Source organism: Erpetoichthys calabaricus, chromosome 1 (genome assembly GCF_900747795.2).
Source record: "Erpetoichthys calabaricus chromosome 1, fErpCal1.3, whole genome shotgun sequence".
Classification (NCBI taxonomy): Eukaryota; Metazoa; Chordata; class Cladistia; order Polypteriformes; family Polypteridae; genus Erpetoichthys; species Erpetoichthys calabaricus.
Window position 1 is genome coordinate 354210620 of NC_041394.2, and position 23522 is coordinate 354234141.

The 23522-nt window shown below is 42.9% G+C and overlaps 1 protein-coding gene across 1 annotated transcript; it reads right to left on the minus strand.

Annotated features, from left to right (window-relative positions):
- LOC114668787 (zinc finger protein 80-like) lies at positions 1-23522 on the minus strand. Its single transcript, XM_028824729.2, has 3 exons — positions 23359-23522; positions 16007-16457; positions 1-1168 (listed from the first exon to the last, which is right to left on the minus strand). The coding sequence occupies exons 2-3, from the start codon at positions 16428-16430 to the stop codon at positions 135-137; spliced, it is 1458 nt and encodes a 485-aa protein (XP_028680562.2). The 5' UTR covers positions 16431-16457; positions 23359-23522; the 3' UTR covers positions 1-134.

The window sequence follows — 23522 nt, forward strand, 5'->3', positions numbered from 1 at the left end:
TTTGGTGTTTGCTTCTGGATTTGTTTACAAATGTGTCCGTTCTCTTTTTTTTTTTTCTTACTAAATCTGTCTGCTGAAGCTTTAAAGTTGGTGTACATTCTGCACCATACAAGATCCCTCCTTTTCTCATCATCTCAGGTCTTCTCCCTTTTTGTTCTGACTTGATCTTGACTTTTTTCACATATTACTTCTTCTTTTGCTCTTCTTTGCAGATATTCCAATTTCTCCTGACTTATTTTCTTACTTCCTTTAATATTTCCGATTAGAGACCTTAGGTTTGCGTCTGTTATGTTATTTAACTTGGAACTTGAGATTATGTTTCTGAATTGCAGTTTTATGCGGGCCCTCCTGGTATATCCCATTGTTGGAAATTCAGGGTCTGTTGCATAAAAGTAGCAGTACATAATCTCCTCTTTATCTTCGATTGACCACTTGGTTGTATCTAGTCCTCTTATTTTTTTGGTCAACGTACAATCATTTGGCCTCATCTGTTCTCTTGTGTGAATTTTTGAGTGGCTCCGAAGATTGCTCTTTTCACTGAATTGTTTGCCACATTCCAAGCAGCAATATGGTTTTTCTCCAGTGTGGATTCTAGTGTGGCGTATAAGACTACTCTTGTCAAAAAACTGTTTGCCACATTCCAAACAGCAAATTGTCCTCTCTGCAGTGTGGATTCTAGTGTGGCTCCGAAGACCACTCTTGTCAACAAATTGCTTGCCACATTCAGAACAGCAATAGGGCTTCTCTCCCGTATGAATTACTTTATGTCTTTGAAGATTGTCAAATCTCGCAAATTTTTTTCCACATTCAGAACAGCAATAGGGCTTCTCTCCTGTGTGAAGTCTCAAGTGTTCCCGAAAATTCTTCTTGTAAAATATTTGTTTGCCACATTCCAAGCAGCAATATGGTGTCTCCCCCGTGTGAATTCTTTTGTGGCACTGAAGATTGTGAATTTGTGAGAATCGTTTGCCACATTCCAAGCAAGAATATGGCTTCTCAGCAGTGTGGATTCTAGTGTGGCTCTGAAGACTTCTCTTGTAACAAAACTGTTTGCCACATTCAGAACAGCAAAACGGCTTCACTCCGGTGTGAACTCTTAAGTGTCTTGTAAGATTACTCTTGTAAGAGAAGTGTTTGCCACATTCAGAACAGCAGTGAGTTATGTCACCTGAATGAATTTTAAAAGGAAAAGAGAATGTCAATAGTAGGGAAGCAGATTGAAAGTAACTCCTAACATTAAATAAACGCTGGCTGAAATTTGGAACAACATTTTAAAAGCATAAGCAATCAGAAGACTTAAGCTGCACATGTGACCCTGTGTTCGGATTCAGCAGGTTGGAAAATGGATGGATGGATGGATGAAAAAATGCTTACAGTGATAAATACTCACCACGAGTGCAATCATTGAAACCAAGAAACCGAAACAGTAAACTAAACAGATCACATGTGACAGACCCAATTTACAAGGAAAGTCGCAGGTGAAATCAGTTTTGAGACACGTTAGTATCATTTATAATTTCTTGTATAATGTTAATAGATGTGTACTGTTGTGATTTTTCTAAGGTAGCCATCATAAAATTTGCAGCTTTCTCCACCCAAATCCAAATGGTGGCTAGGAAAGAAACATGGATTCTTCCTAAAAACACAATCACACCAACGAGACTTTTCTCAACTTCACCCACTCCTGCTGCTTCACTGGTAGGGTTGGAGGAGCAGCAATCCTTGTGTCAAAGAACTGGAGAGTCACTCTCCTGGGCACAGCATGCAACTATACTACCTTTGAAAACCACCTAATTACTGTTGTACTGCAGGGATGGCCAACTCTGATCCTGGGGGGCTGAAGGTTTTTATTCCAACCCAGCTGCTTAATTAGAAGCCAATCCTCACCACTAATGGAACTTCTTTCATTTCGTGGCTTGTTAGTGGTTTAACTGCCAGGTCAGTTCATCCTTAAATCGCAGATTTGTTTTCCTTTCTAATGATACCTGGATCATCCAAATGATTTAAAGCCTAAAACGGATTAATCATTTTCAGTTCTTCACCTTCTCTTCAGTTTCTTTCTAAATAATTAAACCAAATAGTGAATGATGAATACACACGGGTGGAAATGTAGATCAGCTAGATGGAGAACTGCTGGTTCATTTGTCATTTGCATTTAATTGGTAAGAAGGAACAGTTAAAGCACAACATGCAGCTGTTTAAGACTAAAACAATTAAGGGTTCAAAATCTTAATAAGCGAGAAGACTAAAATAAAGCAGAAAAATGTCACTTTGAGCAATACATGCTTCATCAGCAAGGAATGATTTATTGTGAAGCAATTGGCTTGGAACAAAAACCCGAAGCCACCAGGACAGATGTTGCCCTGAAACGGCTCCGAGTCTTAACCTTTAAACTCCCGCAACCAGCAATATTTGGTTCCCAGTGCAATTTACCAGCACTCTGGAGCTGATCAGTCCATGCCGTACATTTGCTGAGCAGCCCACTCGTGACCACTGCCGCCCCCTAGCGAATGATCAACATCACTGTCCCTGGAATTCAGCCGCTGTGCTAGACTAGCCTGCTAGAATCAGCGTTGGCCTCTGTGTGCTCGTGTGCAGCCAGTTCAAGCACAGTTGGGTTGGTGATTTACTGAATTTCATTAACGGCATCACTTGCACCTTGTACAGATAATAATTGATTGTTGCAGTAGTTTTTTTTAATAGTTTTTACAGTTCATTTGCAGTGTGTAAAATGATCAGTGCTGCAGTAATTGTGATGCTCTTTGCATGAAAACAAACGTCAAGTCAAGTTGGGGAGCATGCACTGGTACAGTGTGTTGTCACACCCACTACACGGCGAAACAAGTCAGGATCTCGGCTGGCAACCCCCCAGGCAGACACATGGTCCAGTTCCACCCTGAAGAAATGACCCTCTATCTGCCGCAGCCAGGTGTTATGTGGGCGACCCCTTGGCCTGGTCCAGCCACTCGGGTCCCCAGCAATGAGGATTTTACGAGCCAGATCACCCTTGGGGAAATGCGCCACATGGCCGTAGTGCCGTAACGGACGCTCCCTCACAATGCAGGTAATGTGCCTCATTCGGGACTCCACGAGCAACCGCTCATTCGACACAAAGTCGAACCAACAGTACCCAAGGATTTTCTGGAGAGACACAGTACCAAAGGAGTCCAGTCTTCAGCTCAGGTCACTGGATAGCGTCCATGTCTCGCAACCATATAGCAAGACAGGAAGCACCAGGATTCTAAAGACTTGGACATTCATCCTTTTGCATAGATATCAGGAGCACCACACACCCCTTTTCAGTGACCTCATGACCCCCATGCTCTCCCAATCAGTCTACTGACTTCATAGGAAGAGTCACCAGAGACATGAATGTCACTGCCAAGGTAAGTAAACCTCTCGACAAGGACAATACTCTCCCCACAGACAGACACACTGCTGATGGCCGTGCTCAAGAGGTCATTAAAGGCCTGGCTCTTTGGTTTTTATCAGGACACTCGTAAGCCCAGACACTCAGACTCCTCACTCAGTCTCTCGAGCTCCCCGATCAGAGCCTCCATTGACTCCGCGAAGATCACAGCATTGTCAGCAAAGTCGAGATCCGTGAATCTTTCTTCACCAACAGATGCCCCACAGCTGCTGGACCCCACAACCTTCTCCAACACCCAATCCATACAAGCATTGAACAGAGTAGGAGCAGAACACACACCACTGACGAACCCCAGAATCAACTGGGAAAAAAACAGAAGTTCTGCCTGCACTCTGCACATCAGTCACAGTACCAGTGTACAGGCGGGCCATGATATCCAGCAACCTTGAGGGAATAACGCAAACCCTCAGGATGTCCCACAGGGCAGCTCGATCAACTGAGTCAAACGCTTTGCGAAAATCGACAAAGACTGCAAAGGAACTCTGCTGATATTTGCGTTTGCTTTCCATGAGAACCCTCAGTGCCAGGATGCGTCCGATGATAATCTTAGGTGTAAAACCAGAATGTTCCTGTCGCTGGTAGGTGAGTAAGTGATCATGGATCCTACTGAGGACGACTCTAGCAAGGACCTTACCCCGGCACTGAGTGCAGTGTTATCACCCTGTAGTTGCTGCAATCCAGACGATCACCCTTCCCTTTCCAGACAGGGATGACAAGTCCTGTTTTCCAGTCAGTTGGGATGATGCCAGTCTCCCAAATGGAAGCAAAGATTGCTTGCAATGCCAGGAGGACAGCCTTACCACCAGCCTAGAGAAGTTCATCCTGGATACCACAGATCCCTGCAGCCTTTCCTACCCTTAGCTGGTTCACCACCTGTGCAATCTCACTGAGATTGGGTGGTTCACAGCTAATTGGAGGATCAGCCTCAACTTGTACTACTTGATATTATTTTGTATAGTTTTTCTATTTACTTGACAATACTATGGAAGTTTGTAAATGTTTTTGTTCAAGAAACTTATATTGGTATAGCTGTTTGTACGGTGTCAGGTTAAATGTGGATAGCAATTGTGTTGTCTTCAGTTAGTAATGTCTCGTATGCCATGGTTTTGCACCTAACCAAAGACAATTCTGATATGTTTCACATGCTAGCAATGAAGTGATTCTGATTCTAATTTCCATCAGACGAAGATTAACATCACTACTGACACACACTCTCTGTTCTACGCTTTCACCTCCTTCTCTAACCACCTTGACTGCTGATGACTTTGTTAGCTACCCTTTCCTGAATAAAGCTATTATTAGCTAACAGTTCTCATCATCACCGCCAGTCATTATGCCTCCTCCCAAGCTTCATCCAACATTCTCCACCACTGATGTTTTCAACCACCTCGCCAGTCATCCCACTACATGTCCACTTGACCCCATCCACTCACATCTGATTAGGCTCTCCCCCTCACCCTGACTCATTTCTGCAATTACACACATAATTAAACACCTCACTCAGCTCTGGTCTGCCATTTTCAAACATGCGGTGATAACCCCAATCCTCAAAAAAACAACACTCGATTCCCCCCCCAACAACTTAGCAATTACAGACCAGTCTTGTTTCTTTCCTTTCCTTCCAAAACACTTGCACATGCTGTATCTTACCAAGCCTCTTCTTTCTTCGTACAGAACAGAATAAACAATGTCAACCAGTCTGGCTTCAAAAGGAAGCACTCTACTGGCTGATGTCGACCAGCTAGAGCTACCAACCTGTCATCAGTCCTGATCCATCAAGATCTCACCTCTGCCTTTGACACAGTCACCTTCACTGATCTTGGCTGCTCTCTGCAAGGTTTGAGCGGAGCCCACCATGTGTCTGGGTAAGAAGAGCTGTCAGGGGTGCCTCAGACATACATAGGGATGTCTCAAGGATCGGTTCTCAGTCCTCTACCCTGTTCTCTCTACATCTACACCATGAGGTGGTTTCACATACGAGGTCTATACTGTCAGCATGCCACTGTAACGGTTGTTACCCGCTGAGGACATGATGGTATCAGCTAGAGTCCCCTGCATATCTCACTAAGATTTCAACATGGATGAAGGACCACCATCTACAGCTACACCTTGGAAAGACAGTGCTTTTGTTATCCCAGGCAGAAAGTCTGTTCATGCCCCAATTTCTGTAAAGCTTTACTCATTGTTACCAACTCCTGTCTAGTCAGTATGCAACCTTGGGGTGGTGATTGATGACCGGCCATCATTCTTAGACTAACTTCATAAACTAGGAAGACAATGATTAAAAAAAGATTGTTTGGATGCTGCTCTGGGATTTATCTGCTATCTTAGATATCACAGAATTTTATATGGTCACTCTGCTGTTGTCACACAGATTATGCATTCTGGGGAATTCAGAGTACGACTGCAAATGAAACACCTAGGACATTAGCTCTGAAATAGCAGGTGCCCTTCTTTGTATGTTTGCACTCATATAGAGGCAGACTTGCTCTGTATAATATCTGCAAAAGAAGATTAAGAGGAGACCTGATTGAAGTGATTAAATTATGAAGGGAATTAGCCCAGTGGATCATGACGGTGACTTTAAAATGAGTTCATCAAGAACACAGGGACACATTTGGAAACTTGTTAAGGGGAAATTTCAAACAAACATTAGGAAGATTTTCTTCACAGACCCTCGCAATAAGTGACCAAGAAGTGTGGTAGACAGTAAGACTTTAGTGACTTTCAAAAATCGACTTGTTTTTTTGGAAGAAATAAGTGGATAGGACTGGCAAGCTTTGTCAGGCTGAAAGGCCTGCTCTTGTCTAGAGTGTTATAAGACTGTCATTGCACCCAGCTATTATCCTTTATCTTATGAGCCCACATGGTGGCTCCATGCTGTGGAAGAATAATTTTAAGGTAACATAGCATTATCCATCCATCCTCTTCCGCTTATCCGAGGTCGGGTCGCGGGGGCAGCAGCTTGAGCAGAGATGCACAGACTTCCCTCTCCCCAGCCACTTCTTCTAGCTGTTCCAGGAGAATCCCAAGGCGTTCCCAGGCCAGCCAGGAGACATAGTCCCTCCAGCGTGTCCTGGGTCTTCCCCGGGGCCTCCTCCCGGTTAGACGTGCCTGGAACACCTCACCAGGGAGGCGTCCAGGAGGCATCCTGATCAGATGCCCGAGCCACCTCATCTGACTCCTCTCGATGCGGACGAGCAGCGGCTCTACTCTGAGCACCTCCCAGATGACTGAGCTTCTCACCCTATCTTTAAGGAGAGCCCAGACACCCTGCGGAGGAAACTCATTTCAGCCGCTTGTATTCGCGATCTCGTTCTTTCGGTCACTACCCATAAGCTCATGACGATAGGTGAGGGTAAGAACATAGATCGACTGGTAAATTGAGAGCTTTGCCTTGCGGCTCAGCTCCTTTTTCACCACGACAGACCGATGCAGAGCCCGCATCACTGCGGATGCTGCACCGATCCACCTGTCGATCTCACGCTCCATTCTTCCCTCACTCGTGAACAAGACCCCGAGATACTTGAACTCCTCCACTTGGGGCAGGATCTCGCTACCAACCCTGAGAGGGCATTCCACCCTTTTCCGGCTGAGGACCATGGTCTCGGATTTGGAGGTGCTGATTCCCATCCCAGCCGCTTCACACTCGGCTGCGAACCGATCCAGAGAGAGCTGAAGATCACGGCCTGATGAAGCAAACAGGACAACATCATCTGCAAAAAACAGTGACCCAATCCTGAGTCCACCAAACCGGACCCCCTCAACGCCCTGGCTGCGCCTAGAAATTCTGTCCATAAAAATTATGAACAGAATCGGTGACAAAGGGCAGCCCTGGCGGAGTCCAACTCTCACTGGAAACGGGTTCGACTTACTGCCGGCAATGCGGACCAAGCTCTAGCACTGATCGTACAGGGACCGAATAGCTCTTATCAGGGGGTCCGGTACCCCATATTCTCGGAGTACCCCCCACAGGATTCCCCAAGGGACACGGTCAAACGCCTTTTCCAAGTCCACAAAACACATGTAGACTGGTTGGGCGAACTCCCATGCACCCTCCAGGACCCTGCCAAGGGTGTAGAGCTGGTCCACTGTTCCGCGACCAGGATGAATGCCACACTGTTCCTTCTAAATCCGAGGCTCGACTATCCGATGGACCCTCCTCTCCAGGACCCCCGAATAGACTTTTCCAGGGAGGCTGAGGAGTGTGATCCCTCTGTAGTTGGAAACACACCCTCCGGTCCCCTATCTTAAAGAGGGGGACCACCACCCCGGTCTGCCAATACAGAGGCACTGTCCCTGATGTCCATGCGATGTTGCAGAGACGTGCCAACCAAGACAGTCCTACAACATCCAGAGCCTTGAGGAACTCCGGGCGTATCTCATCCACCCCCGGGGCCCTGCCACCAAGGAGTTTTTTGACCACCTCGGTGACCTCAGTCCCAGAAATGGGGGAGCCCACCTCCGAGTCCCCAGGCTCTGCTTCCTCATTGGAAGGCATGTTAGTGGGATTGAGGAGGTCGGTGGAGGTCGAAGTACTCCCCCCACTGACCCACAACATCCCGAGTCGAGGTCAGCAGTGCACCATCCCCACCATATACAGTGTTGACACTGCACTGCTTCCCCCTCCTGAGACGCCGGACGGTGGACCAGAATCTCCTCGAAGCCGTCCGAAAGTCGTTCTCCATGGCCTCTCCAAACTCCTCCCACGTACGAGTTTGTGCCTCAGCAACCACCAAAGCCGCATTCCACTTGGCCTGCCGGTACCTGTTAGCTGCCTCCAGAGTCCCACAGGTCAAAAGGGACTGGTAGGACTCCTTCAGCTTGACAGCATCTCTCACCACTGGTGTCCACCAACGGGTTTGGGGAATGCCACCACGACAGGCACCGACCACCTTACGGCCACAGCTCCGGTCAGCCGCCTCAACAACAGAGGCACAGAACATGGCCCATTCGGACTCAATGTCCCCCACCTCCCTCGGGATGTGGTCGAAGTTCTGCCAGAGGTGGGAGTTGAAGCTACTTCTGACAGGGGGCTCTGCCAGACATTCCCAGCAGACCCTCAGAACACGTTTGGGCCTACCAGGCCTGACCGGCATCCTCCCCCACCATCGGAGCCAACTCACCACCAGGTGGTGATCAGTTGACAGCTCCGCCCCTCTCTTCACCTGAGAGTCCAAGACATGTGGCCGCAAGTCCGATGACACGACCACAAAGTTGATCATCGAACTGAGGCCTAGGGTGTCCTGGTGCCAAGTGCACATATGAACACCCCTATGCTTGAACATGGTGTTCGTTATGGACAATCCGTGACGAGCACAGACGTCCAATAACAAAACACCACTCGGGTTCAGATCAGGGGGGCCATTCCTCCCAATCACGCCCTTCCAGGTCTCACTGTCATTGCCCATGTGAGTATTGAAGTATCCCAGCAGAACGAGGGAGTCCCCAGAAGGTATGCCCTCTAGCTCCCCCTCCAGGGACTCGAAAAAGGGTGGGTACTCCGAACTGCTGTTCGGTGCATACGCACAAACAACAGTTAGGACCCGTCCCCCCAACTGAAGGCGGAGGCAGGCTACCCTCTCATCTACCGGGGTAAACCCCAATGAACAGGCTCCAAGTCGGTATACTTATTGTCCCCTCCCAAACCCCCCCCGCTCGGCACCTCTCACCGGGGGCAATTCCAGAGAGGTAGAGAGTCCAGCCCCTCTAAAGGAGGTTGGTTCCAGAGTCCAAGCTGTGCGTCAAGGTGAGTCCAACTATATCTTGCCGGAACCTCTCAACCTCACGCACTAGCTCAGGCTCCTTCCCCTTCAGAGAGGTGACATTCCACGTCCCAAGAGCCAGCTTTTGTAGCCGAGGATCAGACCGCCAAGGTCCCCGCCTTCGGCCACCACCCAACTCACACTGCACCCAACCTCTAACATAGCTTTAATCTTAAGGAAATTGCACAAATGCCAGAAATCAGACAAAGATCAAGTGAACGACAAAATATACTGAAGGATGACTAAGAAATCAACAGATGTCCTATAAATGAGAATTGACAATTGTTATATGCACAGAGAAGTTCAAGGGTGGTAGCTCATCTCAAAAGATATAAAGAAGAACCAGAACATATATAAAAGTCTATAATATTGAGTCTTTTGGGTGTAAACCAATCAGGGTAAAATGTATGCATTGATTGACACTGTATATAAATTCAACAGTTTATAAAATGAACCTCTATTCTTTGTTATCTCTGACCAGGCTCTAACGGACTGCTTTTGATGAACGCTCCCTCCAAGGTATTTTACTGGGCAGTAATTAAAAGATACCATGAATGGTTTTTCTCCTGACTGATAACTGATTTGTCCTGTTAGTTGATGTTTCTTTCTTTAATAAGATGTTACATTTCTACCACAATGCATCTGTGTTAGATAATACCTGACTGGTCAATGTGCGCCACAATGCACAGGCCTGGCTCCAGGGCTGGGTCCCAGTATTCCTGTTTCTGGTGAGGTTCTCTTTAGTCGAGTTGCAATTAGCATGAGGGTTATTCATGGGGTGGTTCTTCATCTAGAACTTCCACTATTTTACTGATGCTGGTTCAGACACTATGTATGGAATGATAATGAGTGGGAGATGAATGAAAGCCAAAGAACAAAATTAAACCAATCTGACCAGAACTTGAAAGACAATAACCAGAGCTAACTTCATAAACCAGGAAGACAATGATTAAAAGATTGTTTGCACATTGCTCTGGGATTAATCGGCTATCTTAAATACTACAGATGTTTATACGGTCACTTTGCTGATGTCAGACAGATTACACATTCTGGGGAATTCAGAGTACAACTGCAAATGAAACACCTAGGACATTAGCTCTGAAATGGCAGGTGCCCATAGGGAAACAAAGATGGCGTTGCAGGACAATGCTACAAATATTTAACTTATCAAAACATCATAAAACAAACAAAAAAAACTGATGTTTTCAGAATTCTTGAGTTTGAAAACTTCTAAACAGATATATAAATGTTAATTTTCACTCTGCTGTCACACATGTGTGATTAGGAGGGAGCCGAGTGGACAAAGTGGAGGTAATTACCTGCCAGGCCAGGGGGTGGCGGGGTGCACTAAACCTACCTCTGTTACCTCTGTGGGCCAAATACGGGAAAACCTGCCTGATTCAACATCAACGATGTCACTTCCAGATCAAACTTCACTTCCGGTTTTGACTTATAAATATGTCATCTTTTCAAAAACCAAATCATTTCAGTTTGGAACTCAACAAGAACACATCCTGGCTTATTAACTGTAGCCTTTTTTCAGCCAAGGACAATATACGGGTGGCTGCCCCAAACCGATTCTTTCACACTGCTAATCATAACACTTAAACCAGGGGGTCTCCAACTCCAAGCCTGGAGAGCTACAGTGGCTGCAGGTTTTCATTCTAACCCTTTTCATAATTAGTGACCAGATTTTGCTGCCAATTAACTCTTTGCCTTAATTTTAATTGATGCACATCTTAAGACGCAGGCCTCTTATTTCTTTTAGCAACCAAACAATATTAAGGCACAAAATGAACCAACATATAAACAACAACCTGCGGCCATCACGCAATAACTGAAAATAAAGGTGAAGGCCTCAGTAATGTTGATCTGCTCAGGTCCACAACACATTTTGACAGCCAGCACTCTTAAAAAAGAAAAATCAACAGTTTTGGAAATGTCTGCAATGGCAGAATGAGCGCCATGGAATTAAATAACGGCTTTAATTAGCAACGAGAATCGGATTCAAATTAAGAAACTGAAGTAGGTTGGAGTTTGAGGCCCCAGCTGGTTATCGGTTCGCTCACTTCACATCAAATTTATGTTTAGGTGCTGTTTAAGGAAAAAAGAATTAATTCAGAGGTCAGAGTCTCGAGAAAAGTCAATTAAAATAAAAGGAAATAGTTAATTAGCAGTAAAAACTGGTCACTAACTAAGAAAAGAGTTAGAATGACACCTTGCAGCCACAGTAGCTCTCCAGGACCGGAGTTGGAGGCCCCTGACTTAGACTAATCCAGGCAGGAGTACAAGTCTCCACACGTCACCACTCTGAGGATCATTAGGATGCACAAACCCCCCGTGGAATGACCCTGAAAGAGATAGTGAGAATGAAAAGGATCAGCAAATTTGATATAGTCAGAATGTCAAGCCAGTGTCGTTATGAAAGTCTGACCACTCAGTTGTCAAGTTCAAAACACTAAATCAGAAATGGAAGCCTTAAATACTAAGACCAAGTTCATTAACAAGATGTTTTGAAGCAAGAGTCACACACACCAGAACTTTTCACCCTAATGTCGGTTACCCTGTAGATGCCCAGGCTGACCTTTAGATCATTGTTCTGATGATGTCACACATGCCCAGAGCATTTTGGGTAAATAGCCACAGCAACCAACAATGCCAACATTGGTGGTGCCGATAAGTAAATTAAGTGATGTCAGGGCAGAACGGTAAACTTATTCAGGAACCCTCCTAGATCTTCAGGTAAACAAAAAGTGGGCTACTTTGCTCAAAACTCTTTAGGAAATCATTCAAATGTTATAAAGAACGCCAGTCATCACACCCTGTACCGTGCCACTCCTTGAAGCAAACACACATTAATTGCTCATCTCATTGATTGCTAATTAAATACAAAAAGGCAAAAACAATTAAATCAACATTTAAAAAACTGTAGCGGAGAAAAAAAAAAAAAAAAACTACAACACAATCTATTTTTCTCCAAACAAAACCAAATTGAACACAGATACTTTAATAACAAAGATCACAAAAGGAATTAAAGAGTAAATAAAGTCAAAGAATAAATTCTCCAAAGTACCAAATTCTAATGTCAAAACATAAAACACATTCCAGTCTCACTTGATTGCCATCACTCTGTAACCAAATAATGAAGCATGGAATGGCCAAACTATTCCAAATACCACAGCTGCTTTAGTGTTGTTACACTCACTGCACCACTCCGAGTACTTTAAAATCTGCGGGCTGCGTCGAGAGCACAGAGGATTATTGGGATACAGCTTCCAGCCCCGGAGGACATTTATAGCACACGCTGCCTAAGGAAAGCCACCAGCATCTGCTTGGACTCCACTCAGCCATGCGCAGTCTATTTGAACTTCTCCCATTTGGCAAATGCTTCAGAGCCTTTCCTGTAGGGACCTCATGGTTCAGAAACAGTTTCATCCCAAGAGCTCTAAACGCACTCAGTCAGTCCATCAAGAGCTCCTGGTAGAACTGCTTGTACTTCTAAGTACAATCACCTCACTGTAAACTTGCGATACAACCTGAGCCACTTTATGAACCATTTGCACTATCTGCACTGTATATACATGTTTATCGTACTTATGCTTTCAAATTGTGCATTTTTCAAAATTTGTATCACATTACTGTTATTTTATCATTTTATAGGAAAATAAGTTTATAGAGGATTTGCATATTGAATCTCATTGTACCATACAATGACAATAAAGGAATTCAATTCAATTCAATAGAACAGAAGTGCATATTTACAGATGATGACGACTGGCTTCTAAGTTGATTTAGATTTCCAAGAGCCATCCTCATTTAGCTGTGTACTGTTAGAATACTAGGATGTATACTTGATATCATTTTTATGATGAAATCCATTAAAGTTTACAAATTACATTTTACAGATAAAAAATTAATTTCATTTAAATAATGTATACTGTTAATAATTAAACAAGAGAAAGTTTAGTGAAGTAGTGGTAGCGACAAGCTGGCGCCCCATCCAGGGATTGTTCCTGCCTCGCGCTTGGACAGGGGAATCAACAACAATCCTTGGATGGGGCATCAGCTCATTGCTACCACTACACCAGTGTGCCTTCACCTGTTTAAATTATTAACTGTATATTACTACAGTCTTTAAATGAAGTTAAAGATGTATCTGTAAAATGTAAAATGCATACTTTCATGGATTTCATCATAAAAATGGCTCAACTGAAAGAGCTAGTCATATTGATTTACATATTCAAATATGCAAAATTCTGGGAGGAGTCAGGGTGGGACAGCGAGCACATGCATGTGTGTTACACTTCACGCTAACTGGGATTTACGGAATAGAAGTGCGTGGAGGTTGGCTTACACAGTTTTGTGCATCTGAATTTTTGTGTGTGTGTGTGTGTGTACGCACATGTCCACTTTTGTCCATACACCATGTTTTTAGTGTGAATTCTACACACAGCATTATACCTGAAGCCCCAGGTCCTTTTGCTTTTGTTTATTTTTTTTCTTTTGATTTAATGCAGAGAAATGGGGCTTTCCAATGGTAAGCAAATCAACACAGCTTCAGAAGCATACTGCAGCTTGTGCAGTGTTGTCAAATCCTTTGAGAGCAGTGTTCTTTTCCTTCTACAGCCCCGGGCAAAAACACTATTTATAAACTCTAAAAACCAAATAAGAATTTTTAGTAAGTTTTATTATGTAAAAAAATAAAATAAATAATCACACATGAAATAGATCAGGGGATCCCAAACTCAATCCTGGGGACCCACTGTGGCTGCAGGATTTTGTTCCAACCAACTTCCGTTTTTCATTGGACTCTTATCCTAATTAAGCGAGACATTATTACTAAGTTTGTGTGTTTTGGAGTCGATATAGAAATTGAAAACTAAGTTTGGGAGATTTTTTATTAACTCTTTTAGAGCAGATGTCGACTTTTGTCGACAGGAGGGGTTGAGGGCGAATATCGACAAAAGTCGACATCCAGCGATAGAGGACGACAATCAGCTGTTAATGGCGACAAAACTCACCGTCACGTCACAGGCATTCCCTCTGTGCTTGGCGGAATGCTAGACTCGTTGACTCTGCAACTAATCCTTGCATGTGCGTGAGTTGCAAAATGTAAACAAAGGCAAGATGGCATCGACATGTCACAAGGGAGCAAAGTGAGTGCAGAAAAGAAAACACTCGGCAGACGATGTTTTGCTCATTATTGCTGAGTCAGACTGATTTTTCAGAATCGGATTTTATTGACAGTGATCAGGAGATCGAGCAAGAGAGTGAGAAGCTGGCATCAGCTGATCGGACACCTGCCGATGCTGCACCAGCTGATCGGCTGTCAGCTGAGCACATTCGTGCAGCCAATGCACCTACGGCAAGGTTCGCGTGGGAGGAATACCCAGACATTGATCTGTGGGAGCCAAACCGGCTAATGGACTTCAGAAGACGGCATGGCTTGCTGTTGGACACGACAGATCACCAGCTGCTGAACTACTTCAGGCTGCTCTCTCCTGATGCTGCTTTTCAGCTACTGTCAGACGAGACAAACAGGTAGGCAGGTACATTTTTTGAATCACGGGCTGTGCTTGCATCGCATTCTCGTTTTTCAAAGTGGAAACACACAACAAAAGACGAGATGAAGCGCGCTGTGGCATTACAAATAGAGATGGGACAGAACTGGTGATATAACTTCAGGGAGCATTGGTCCAAACGTGCTTTGTCCCCTGGTGGCTTTGGACAGGTTATGCAGCGTGATGATAGGTACGTGATGCAAAGTTTTATTCACTTCTGTAATAAACAGAAGCAAATCCCAAGGGGTGAGCCAGGCTATAACGCCATGCATAAAGTTCAGCCCCTGCTTGACATTGTGGAACCAACACAGAAACAATTTTATCTGCCTGGCTGTGATTTGTCTGTGCATGAATCTATGATAAAATAAAAGGGACGCCCTTTTTCTGACAATTTATGCCAGACAAGCCCAGAACGTATGGCATAACGGATTTTGTACTGGCAGAAGCAAACACTGGTTTCTGCCTGAAAGTAATCACATATACAGGAAAGTATTTCTTTCAAAGAGAGAACTGTCCCTTGACAAGTCAGGTTGTGCTGGAGCTGCTTCAGGGCTATGAACATTTGGGTCATGTGTACATTTGGACAATTTTCATACATGCCCAGAATTGTACATGGAGCTACAGAGCAGAGGAATTGGAGCCTGTGGCACAGTGAGGGTGAACATGAGACACAGGCCTTCACAGTTGAAGCCAGACAGGCTGAATATGAAAATAGGTGACAATATGGTTTTCATGCGGTCCATTTATTAGTAACTAGCAAGGACATGAGAAATACGCACTCTTGTAATTAACTGTGTATCATCAAAGAAACACCAAACATTATCAGAAAATCTGACCGGAGGATGTCTGGGTAGTGGAAGCTTAATAAAAAATGGGTAATGCAGTAAGACAATGAGCAGGAACACAGAAGGTAATCAACTACGGCAGTGCTTCCCAAACTCGGTCCTGGGGACCACCTGTGGCTGCAGGTTTTTGTTCCATGTAAAATTCATGCAAAAATGCAGGGAATTCCAAAGGGCTCACAAACTATCTTGCAAATGTACTTTTATACAGCACTCTGTACCAAGGACAGGCTTAAAGCTTTAAAATTATAATGCAAGAACAACAAAGTATTATACCTTACAACATTAACACAAATGGCCTACCTTAAAACACCAATAACACTACATTTCTAAATTTCAGATAAAAAGCACAAGACCTCACATAACCCCCAACCCTCAAACATACGCATATTTTTATTTCACACCTACTTGCTCCAGACTGATTTGAAGGTGGTGGCTGATCTTCCAGAGTTCTAATGGATGATATTTCCTCACTCCTCTTTGCGTCAGACTGTAATGAATCAGACTTCTCATCGATGGAAGGCTCCAAAGATGAACAGTGTGTGCTCCGAGAGGAGACTAACCTGGTCACTGCTCCATCTTGACAACCATAACGAAGGTCTTCTTCCTTGACACTCTCCACACTTTCATGTTTGGGTGTCACGATACTGACAGACTTCTCTTCAGCCTCCTCTTTAATGTCTACTGGCCCCAGTTCACAGTCCTCATCCTTAATGCAGAGATTCTCCTGTTTGAGGTGGACAGGCTCCCACTCACACTCCTCCTTAATATGTACAGCCCTTTGTTCCACAATATTCATGTCAGCCTCACACGTCTCTTCTCTCACATCCATCTAGACATTAAACAGAAGATGTTCTCTCTGAAAAGAATAGAAATGATTTCCATCAAAACTGCATTATTCATATCTAAAGACATTTGAATTTAATTTTTCAACAACCTCTCAGATAGGGTTTACATCAAGTCAGACAGTTCATGGTGCGTTAATAATCACTAAGCTTCATATCACATTATCAGAATTAAAACGGACGTGGGAGTGGAAAGAAGGTTCAACGGGCTGGTGGAGGACCATCTGGCACAGTTTTGGGTTAGCAGTATGAACAACTTGGACTAAACATGAGGTGCTCAGAATCAGAATCTCTTTACTGTCATTGTAACAAATACAACGAAATTAGGTGCAGTCCCTGCAGTGTCAAAATATAAACATAATAAGGAAAGGATAAGAAGAAATAAGGTAGAACACAAACATTCAACATAAGACCTTAATGCACATGAACACTATTGCACAAGATGTCATCTATCGAACTGCTGCATTGGAGGTGATTAGGTGGCATTCAGTGCCCTAATAGCAACAGGGTAGAAACTGTTATTCAGTCTATGAGTCTTTGTTTTGATGTTCCTGTATCTTCTGCCTGATGGCAACAGTTGGAGCATGTCATGAGCGGGGTGTGAGGAGTCTTAAGATGTTTTCGGCTTTCCTGAGGGAGCGAGAGCTGTGCAGTTCATCCAGAGAGGGTAAAGTGCAAGCAATGATCTCCTGGGCAGTCTTTACGATCCACTGAAGTGTTCTCCTCTGTGCTGTTGTGCAGCTGGAAAACCCCACACAGAGGCAGTAGCACAGGATACTCTCAATAGAGCAGCGATAGAAGGACACCAGCAGTTTTTGGGGGATGTTATTTTTTACTGAGGACTCTCAATAAATAAAGTCTCTGCTGAGCATTCTTGGCCAGCTCTGTTGTGTTCACACACCAGGAAAGGCCTTCCATGATGTGGACTCCCAGGAAGCAGAAGTCTGACACCCTCTCCACATAGTCCCCTCCGATGTAGAGTGGTTTGATGTCCATTTTCCTTTTCCTGAAGTCCACAACGAGCTCCTTGGTCTTAATTGTGGTCAGGAGCAGGCTGTTGTCAGTGCACCACGCTGTCAGCCGCTCCACTTCGTCCCTGTAGGCAGACTCATCCTCCTTAGAGACGAGCCCCACCACAGTGGTGTGTCGTCTGCAAATTTGACGATGGTGTTGCTGTGGTGGGCGGGGGCGCAGTCATGTGTGTACAGCGTGAAGAGCAGGGGGCTCAGCACACAGCCCTGAGAAGGGCCAGTGCTGATGCTGATGAGATGTGGGAGCCCACCCTAACTAACCCTTTGTATGCGGTCTGTCAGGAAGTCCCACATTTGTGCTATCATTAATGCTGTGGAATATTTTAACAAGCAGGGTTTGAGGACTGTTATGAAAGGGAGACAAGTCAGAAAGGTGGAGACAAAAGAGGAACTTCACTTTGATAGGACCATGCAGCCTGCACCAGGAGAGGATGAACAGGTGAAACACTGGGTTTGCTAGCTTAGGCCGACATGTGTCACCTGATGAAGCTCACCTTCTATTTTTAACTTTACATCAGACACAGACTTTTGTTTGGTAACCGATTAATACAATCATAAAAATTCTGCCCAGTTACCCTTTTACCCGCTGAGCTAATCCCAATGAGCAGATTATATACAATGCCTTGTTTCCAATTTAAATGGTCTTATTCTGTTGAACTATATACTCCCCTGCCGCAGAAATAAAGAGTTCATTAAGCTGACTTGAGCTCCTGTGCCATCCATCCTACATTGCACTATTAGTACAGTGATGGACACTAAGGGTGTTTAAAAGTAAAAGTGGCGTAATGAAGGCCACCAGAATTATCTTCATGTATTAGTTATGACACGTAGGTGTCAAAGGATTATTGTGAGAATAGAATAAGACCAGGAGATGGTAACGTGAAGCAAACATTGAATTTTAGATGAGAAGCCAAAGGCAAGAAAAACACCACAAACAATAAAGAGAATCAAAAAGGAGATAAAAAAAACCAAAAACGAGAAATGATGCTGGGGCTTACTTGTTTAGAAATTAACTATAACAGATAACGTTAAAAAAGTTCTCAAGTGATAATGTGCAATACAGTGGTGTGAAAAACTATTTGCCCACTTCCTAATTTCTTATTCTTTTGCATGTTTGTCACACAAAATGTTTCTGATCATCAAACACATTTAACCATTAGTCAAATATAACACAAGTAAACACAAAATGCAGTTTGTAAATGGTGGTTTTTATTATTTAGGGAGAAAAAAAATCCAAACCTACATGGCCCTGTGTGAAAAAGTAATTGCCCCCCTGAACCTAATAACTGGTTGGGCCACCCTTAGCAGCAATAACTGCAATCAAGCGTTTGCGATAACTTGCAATGAGTCTTTTACAGCGCTCTGGAGGAATTTTGGCCCACTCATCTTTGCAAAATTGTTGTAATTCAGCTTTATTTGAGGGTTTTCTAGCATGAACTGCCTTTTTAAGGTCATGCCATAGCATCTCAATTGGATTCAGGTCAGGACTTTGACTAGGCCACTCCAAAGTCTTCATTTTGTTTTTCTTCAGCCATTCAGAGGTGGATTTGCTGGTGTGTTTTGGGTCATTGTCCTGTTGCAGCACCCAAGATCGCTTCAGCTTGAGTTGACAAACAGATGGCCGGACATTCTCCTTCAGGATTTTTGGTAGACAGTAGAATTCATGGTTCCATCTATCACAGCAAGCCTTCCAGGTCCTGAAGCAGCAAAACAACCCCAGACCATCACACTACCACCACCATATTTTACTGTTGGTATGATGTTCTTTTTCTGAAATGCTGTGTTCCTTTTACGCCAGATGTAACGGGACATTTGCCTTCCAAAAAGTTCAACTTTTGACTCATCAGTCCACAAGGTATTTTCCCAAAAGTCTTGGCAATCATTGAGATGTTTCTTAGCAAAATTGAGACGAGCCCTAATGTTCTTTTTGCTTAACAGTGGTTTGCGTCTTGGAAATCTGCCATGCAGGCCGTTTTTGCCCAGTCTCTTTCTTATGGTGGAGTCGTGAACACTGACCTTAATTGAGGCAAGTGAGGCCTGCAGTTCTTTAGACGTTGTCCTGGGGTCTTTTGTGACCTCTCGGATGAGTCGTCTCTGCGCTCTTGGGGTAATTTTGGTCGGCTGGCCACTCCTGGGAAGGTTCACCACTGTTCCATGTTTTTGCCATTTGTGGATAATGGCTCTCACTGTGGTTCGCTGGAGTCCCAAAGCTTTAGAAATGGCTTTATAACCTTTACCAGACTGATAGATCTCAATTACTTCTGTTCTCATTTGTTCCTGAATTTCTTTGGATCTTGGCATGATGTCTAGCTTTTCAGGTGCTTTTGGTCTACTTCTCTGTGTCAGGCAGCTCCTATTTAAGTGATTTCTTGATTGAAACAGGTGTGGCAGTAATCAGGCCTGGGGGTGGCTACGGAAATTGAACTCAGGTGTGATACACCACAGTTAGGTTATTTTTTAACAAGGGGGCAATTACTTTTTCACACAGGGCCATGTAGGTTTGGATTTTTTTTCTCCCTAAATAATAAACACCATCATTTAAAAACTGCATTTTGTGTTTACTTGTGTTATATTTGACTAATGGTTAAATGTGTTTGATGATAAGAAACATTTTGTGTGACAAACATGCAAAAGAATAAGAAATCAGGAAAGGGGGCAAATAGTTTTTCACACCACTGTATAATCACCGTATTTATAGTGTTACATCAATACAATAATCACAGTCACGTGATGCATCCAGCCATGTCACGTATAGAAAAAAGAAAAAACTGGAATAAAAAAATAAACTGACAATTCACTTTAAAATGACCAAAATACCCTCCAAAAACAGATTCTATGAGGTATAAAACCAAACAACAAAGCAGAACACACATATATAATGTGCTGTTACATTAAAATGCATTCAATAAATTTGTGTGATAACTTAATGGAAATAAAGCACAGCAATCCCTTGTTTCCCAATAGAAGGTGTTCAAGAAAACATAGGAGAGCAAAGTTTCAACTACAAGAAGCGGAAACTTCATTACCTTCAATGGGGAAAATAATGAGTTCCAAAACACAGCCACAATCACATCCTCCCCGCCCCCCCCCCCCCGTCTTAATCTTTAGTCATAATCACCTAAAAAAGGCCACCAAGGAGTTCTCCATCTAATGAACTGCTAAACATTTAAACCCTGATGAAGTCATTAGCGTGTGCGTGTTTGTATGTGAATTTTTCCAGAATACTCTTTTCATCCAGAAATGTTTGAGTTAGGACAAGTTTTTCTAAGACTTTAGATAAATAAGGCAGTTCAGAAATTGGCCTGAAATTTGACACATTAGAGGGTCCTTATTTTGTTTTTGTTTTTTAATACGTTTCTGCACCACAGCGTGTTTCAAGGCACCAGGAACACAACCAGAAATCAATTTAGAATTTATTAAGGTAACCACATGGTCTGGCAGATTCAAAAAAACCTTTAACTAATCAAGAGGGGACACTGTCCAGGGGGCAATTTGTAGGATTCAGGCATTGCACCAAATCGAACAACAAAGACAATGAGACACGCAGGCTCAAAGTGGTCAAAAACAGCTGAACACACTATGGGAAGAGATGAATCTGAGCAGGCAGTGAGACCGATGATCTAATAACGGTAATCTTATTTACAAAAAAGTTTATCTCCGTTTGGAGAGTAAGTTGGGGTATGCGACAAATGACAAATTCCTAATACAAGAAATTGTATATGGAGATTAAAGGATTTAAAATCACTAAAAAATGAATTTGTAATTATTGCATCTACCCAAACAAAACATTTTTAAAGTTAATTTTAAAATCTGTTAGTTCTGTTCCAAAATAAATAAATAAAAAATACAGTTTATGGAAGTGCAACTTTCAATAATACACATTTTTACATTTCTTTAGAAAAACAAAACAATATAATATCTATTAAGCAATTTAAGAGATTTGCTTCACTTTTTTTGATAAGTACATACTTATAAGTTAGGGTCCCAGGGAGAACAATTATGCATTAAAATTAAAAACCAGGTAAACGTTTGAAAGTTTAATAACTCCATTTGAACTTTATCAACATTATAGCAGCAGCATAGAACAAAATTAAGAAAACACAATTCAAGACAGACAATGGAAATGAAGGTATGAACTGTATAGTAAGCTGGATCATTTAAAAAAATGTTCAATATAAACAACTTTAAAAGTATCTTTTACTGAGAACTCGAAAGTTTTGAACTTCATTTTCATGCCTGTTGATTGCTTTGTTGTGTTATTGATCATCATTTATTTAGTAACATAATTGTCATTAACGGAATTTTCCTTTATTGAACGAGGTTCCAGAAATAATGACAGACATGCCGTTTAGTACACATGTAAAATTAATTTCAAATATTTTGAATGATAGAATTCACTATAATAGCAGTTAGTATGGTGTTTCCTTAATCTAAAAATATGTTATGCCCTCTTTCTTTTAACTACATCGAATCCTGACTCAAATTATAAAACTTGTTTTTTTGTTTCTAAAAGTAAATACGACAGTAATACCATAAAGAGAAACTCGTATTCTTGCCTCGTGATTGGAGGAAGGTATATTAATATCGTCTTTTATGGTTACAGGGTAAATCAACGTTACTAGTTTATCAACGAAAGCGATGTGACAGAGGACGGACGTGAATGCTGGGGGCGTGGCGTGGAAGGCCGAGCCTGCGACCTGCAGCCGGGTACAATTGCATGAAGCACACCCAATCGGGGATGGTGGGGCTTGCTTTCACCTCAGCTGCAGAACATTCCAGCAGTTTCTGACTGTTGCAGGATAAATGCGTTGTCTGCGGTTTACTTATTCTAAACAATGAACAATTTAAGTCTGTAATAACGTAATACTAACTTTCTCCCTCCGACTTCACTCTTTTTCCCCCCACATTCTGAAATTCACGTCTCCCTTTCTCGTCTTTTTACCAACTCTTTATACAAATTGATTTAACTGAGGTTTTTTATTGAGGCTTTTACTTACCCATTATGCAAGGGCACCGTTATATTTGCATTCTTAATACAGAGTGACTTAGTAGTCAAATCGTCAGCTATCTCATTTCCCAAAATACCCACAGCTACACAAAGGATCAGATGCTGCTCTATTTCTATTAATATATCTGACCCACATTTGGAAACTCCCGATTTAATCCTTGATCCAGAGTTAATAAATCAGAACAAACAAGTATATGCTCTGGCGGACCTCTTTGACCCATTCTAGGGCAATAATTATTGCCACCATCTCAGAGCTGAATACTAACAAGTTATCTGACAGACTTTTCCAAATGTTAATTTGGAACATACGTTGAAGCCCCAATCACTGGACCCTTCCAGCCACCTGTATAGATCTGTAAGAAGCCATAATATTGTATTTGGACGTATAGACTAACGATTTGCACAAGTTAAATACATTCTGCCTTTCATTTTGTTCTCCCGAATATTCAAATCCACCATAGATTACCGAATAAAACTCGGAAGAACAGCGAACACGTACACTGGGACCAAGAACATATTTAAATATTCCAAGTTTTTTTTTTTTTTGCCTATTTATTTCATAACCATCCAAAACTGACTACTTTATTACGCTGCTGTTACCAGACATTCGCCATTATGTCCGCTTACATTAGACCAGTAGACCATTTGCGTAAATACAAAGGTAACTCTACTAATATAGCTGATATTGGCGGTGCCTTCATAGCACCATTACATATTCTTAAAGCAAGGAATTTGAAACAACGCTGAGACACATACAAAACATTATAATCAATTACAGTCTTAATTAACGCAGCGTACCACTCACTCCCAGCGAAACAACCGAGAACTTTAAGAGCTTTCTAACACCTCTCTAGAATTTTATTCACATGTTCCTACCGTGTTATTTTTTTTTTCCCCTTCCACGTTCCTAATAATTTTTATCACCCATTCTTGTTTATGAGGTTCACCATACAACCTCAGATGTTTGAAAGGAGTAGTAAATCTTTTAAAGTCCGCCACGCTTGACCACAGAGGTTGCCTCTCCTCTCACACACTGCTCA

Coding starts and splice junctions, on each gene's coding strand:
- LOC114668787 (XM_028824729.2), bottom strand. CDS start 16,430: ATGGATGTGAGAGAAGAGACGTGTGAGGCTGACATGAATATTGTGGAA. Junction 1,169..16,006: donor TTCAAATCAGTCTGGAGCAA/GTAGGTGTGAAA, acceptor AAATTCATTCAG/GTGACATAACTCACTGCTGT.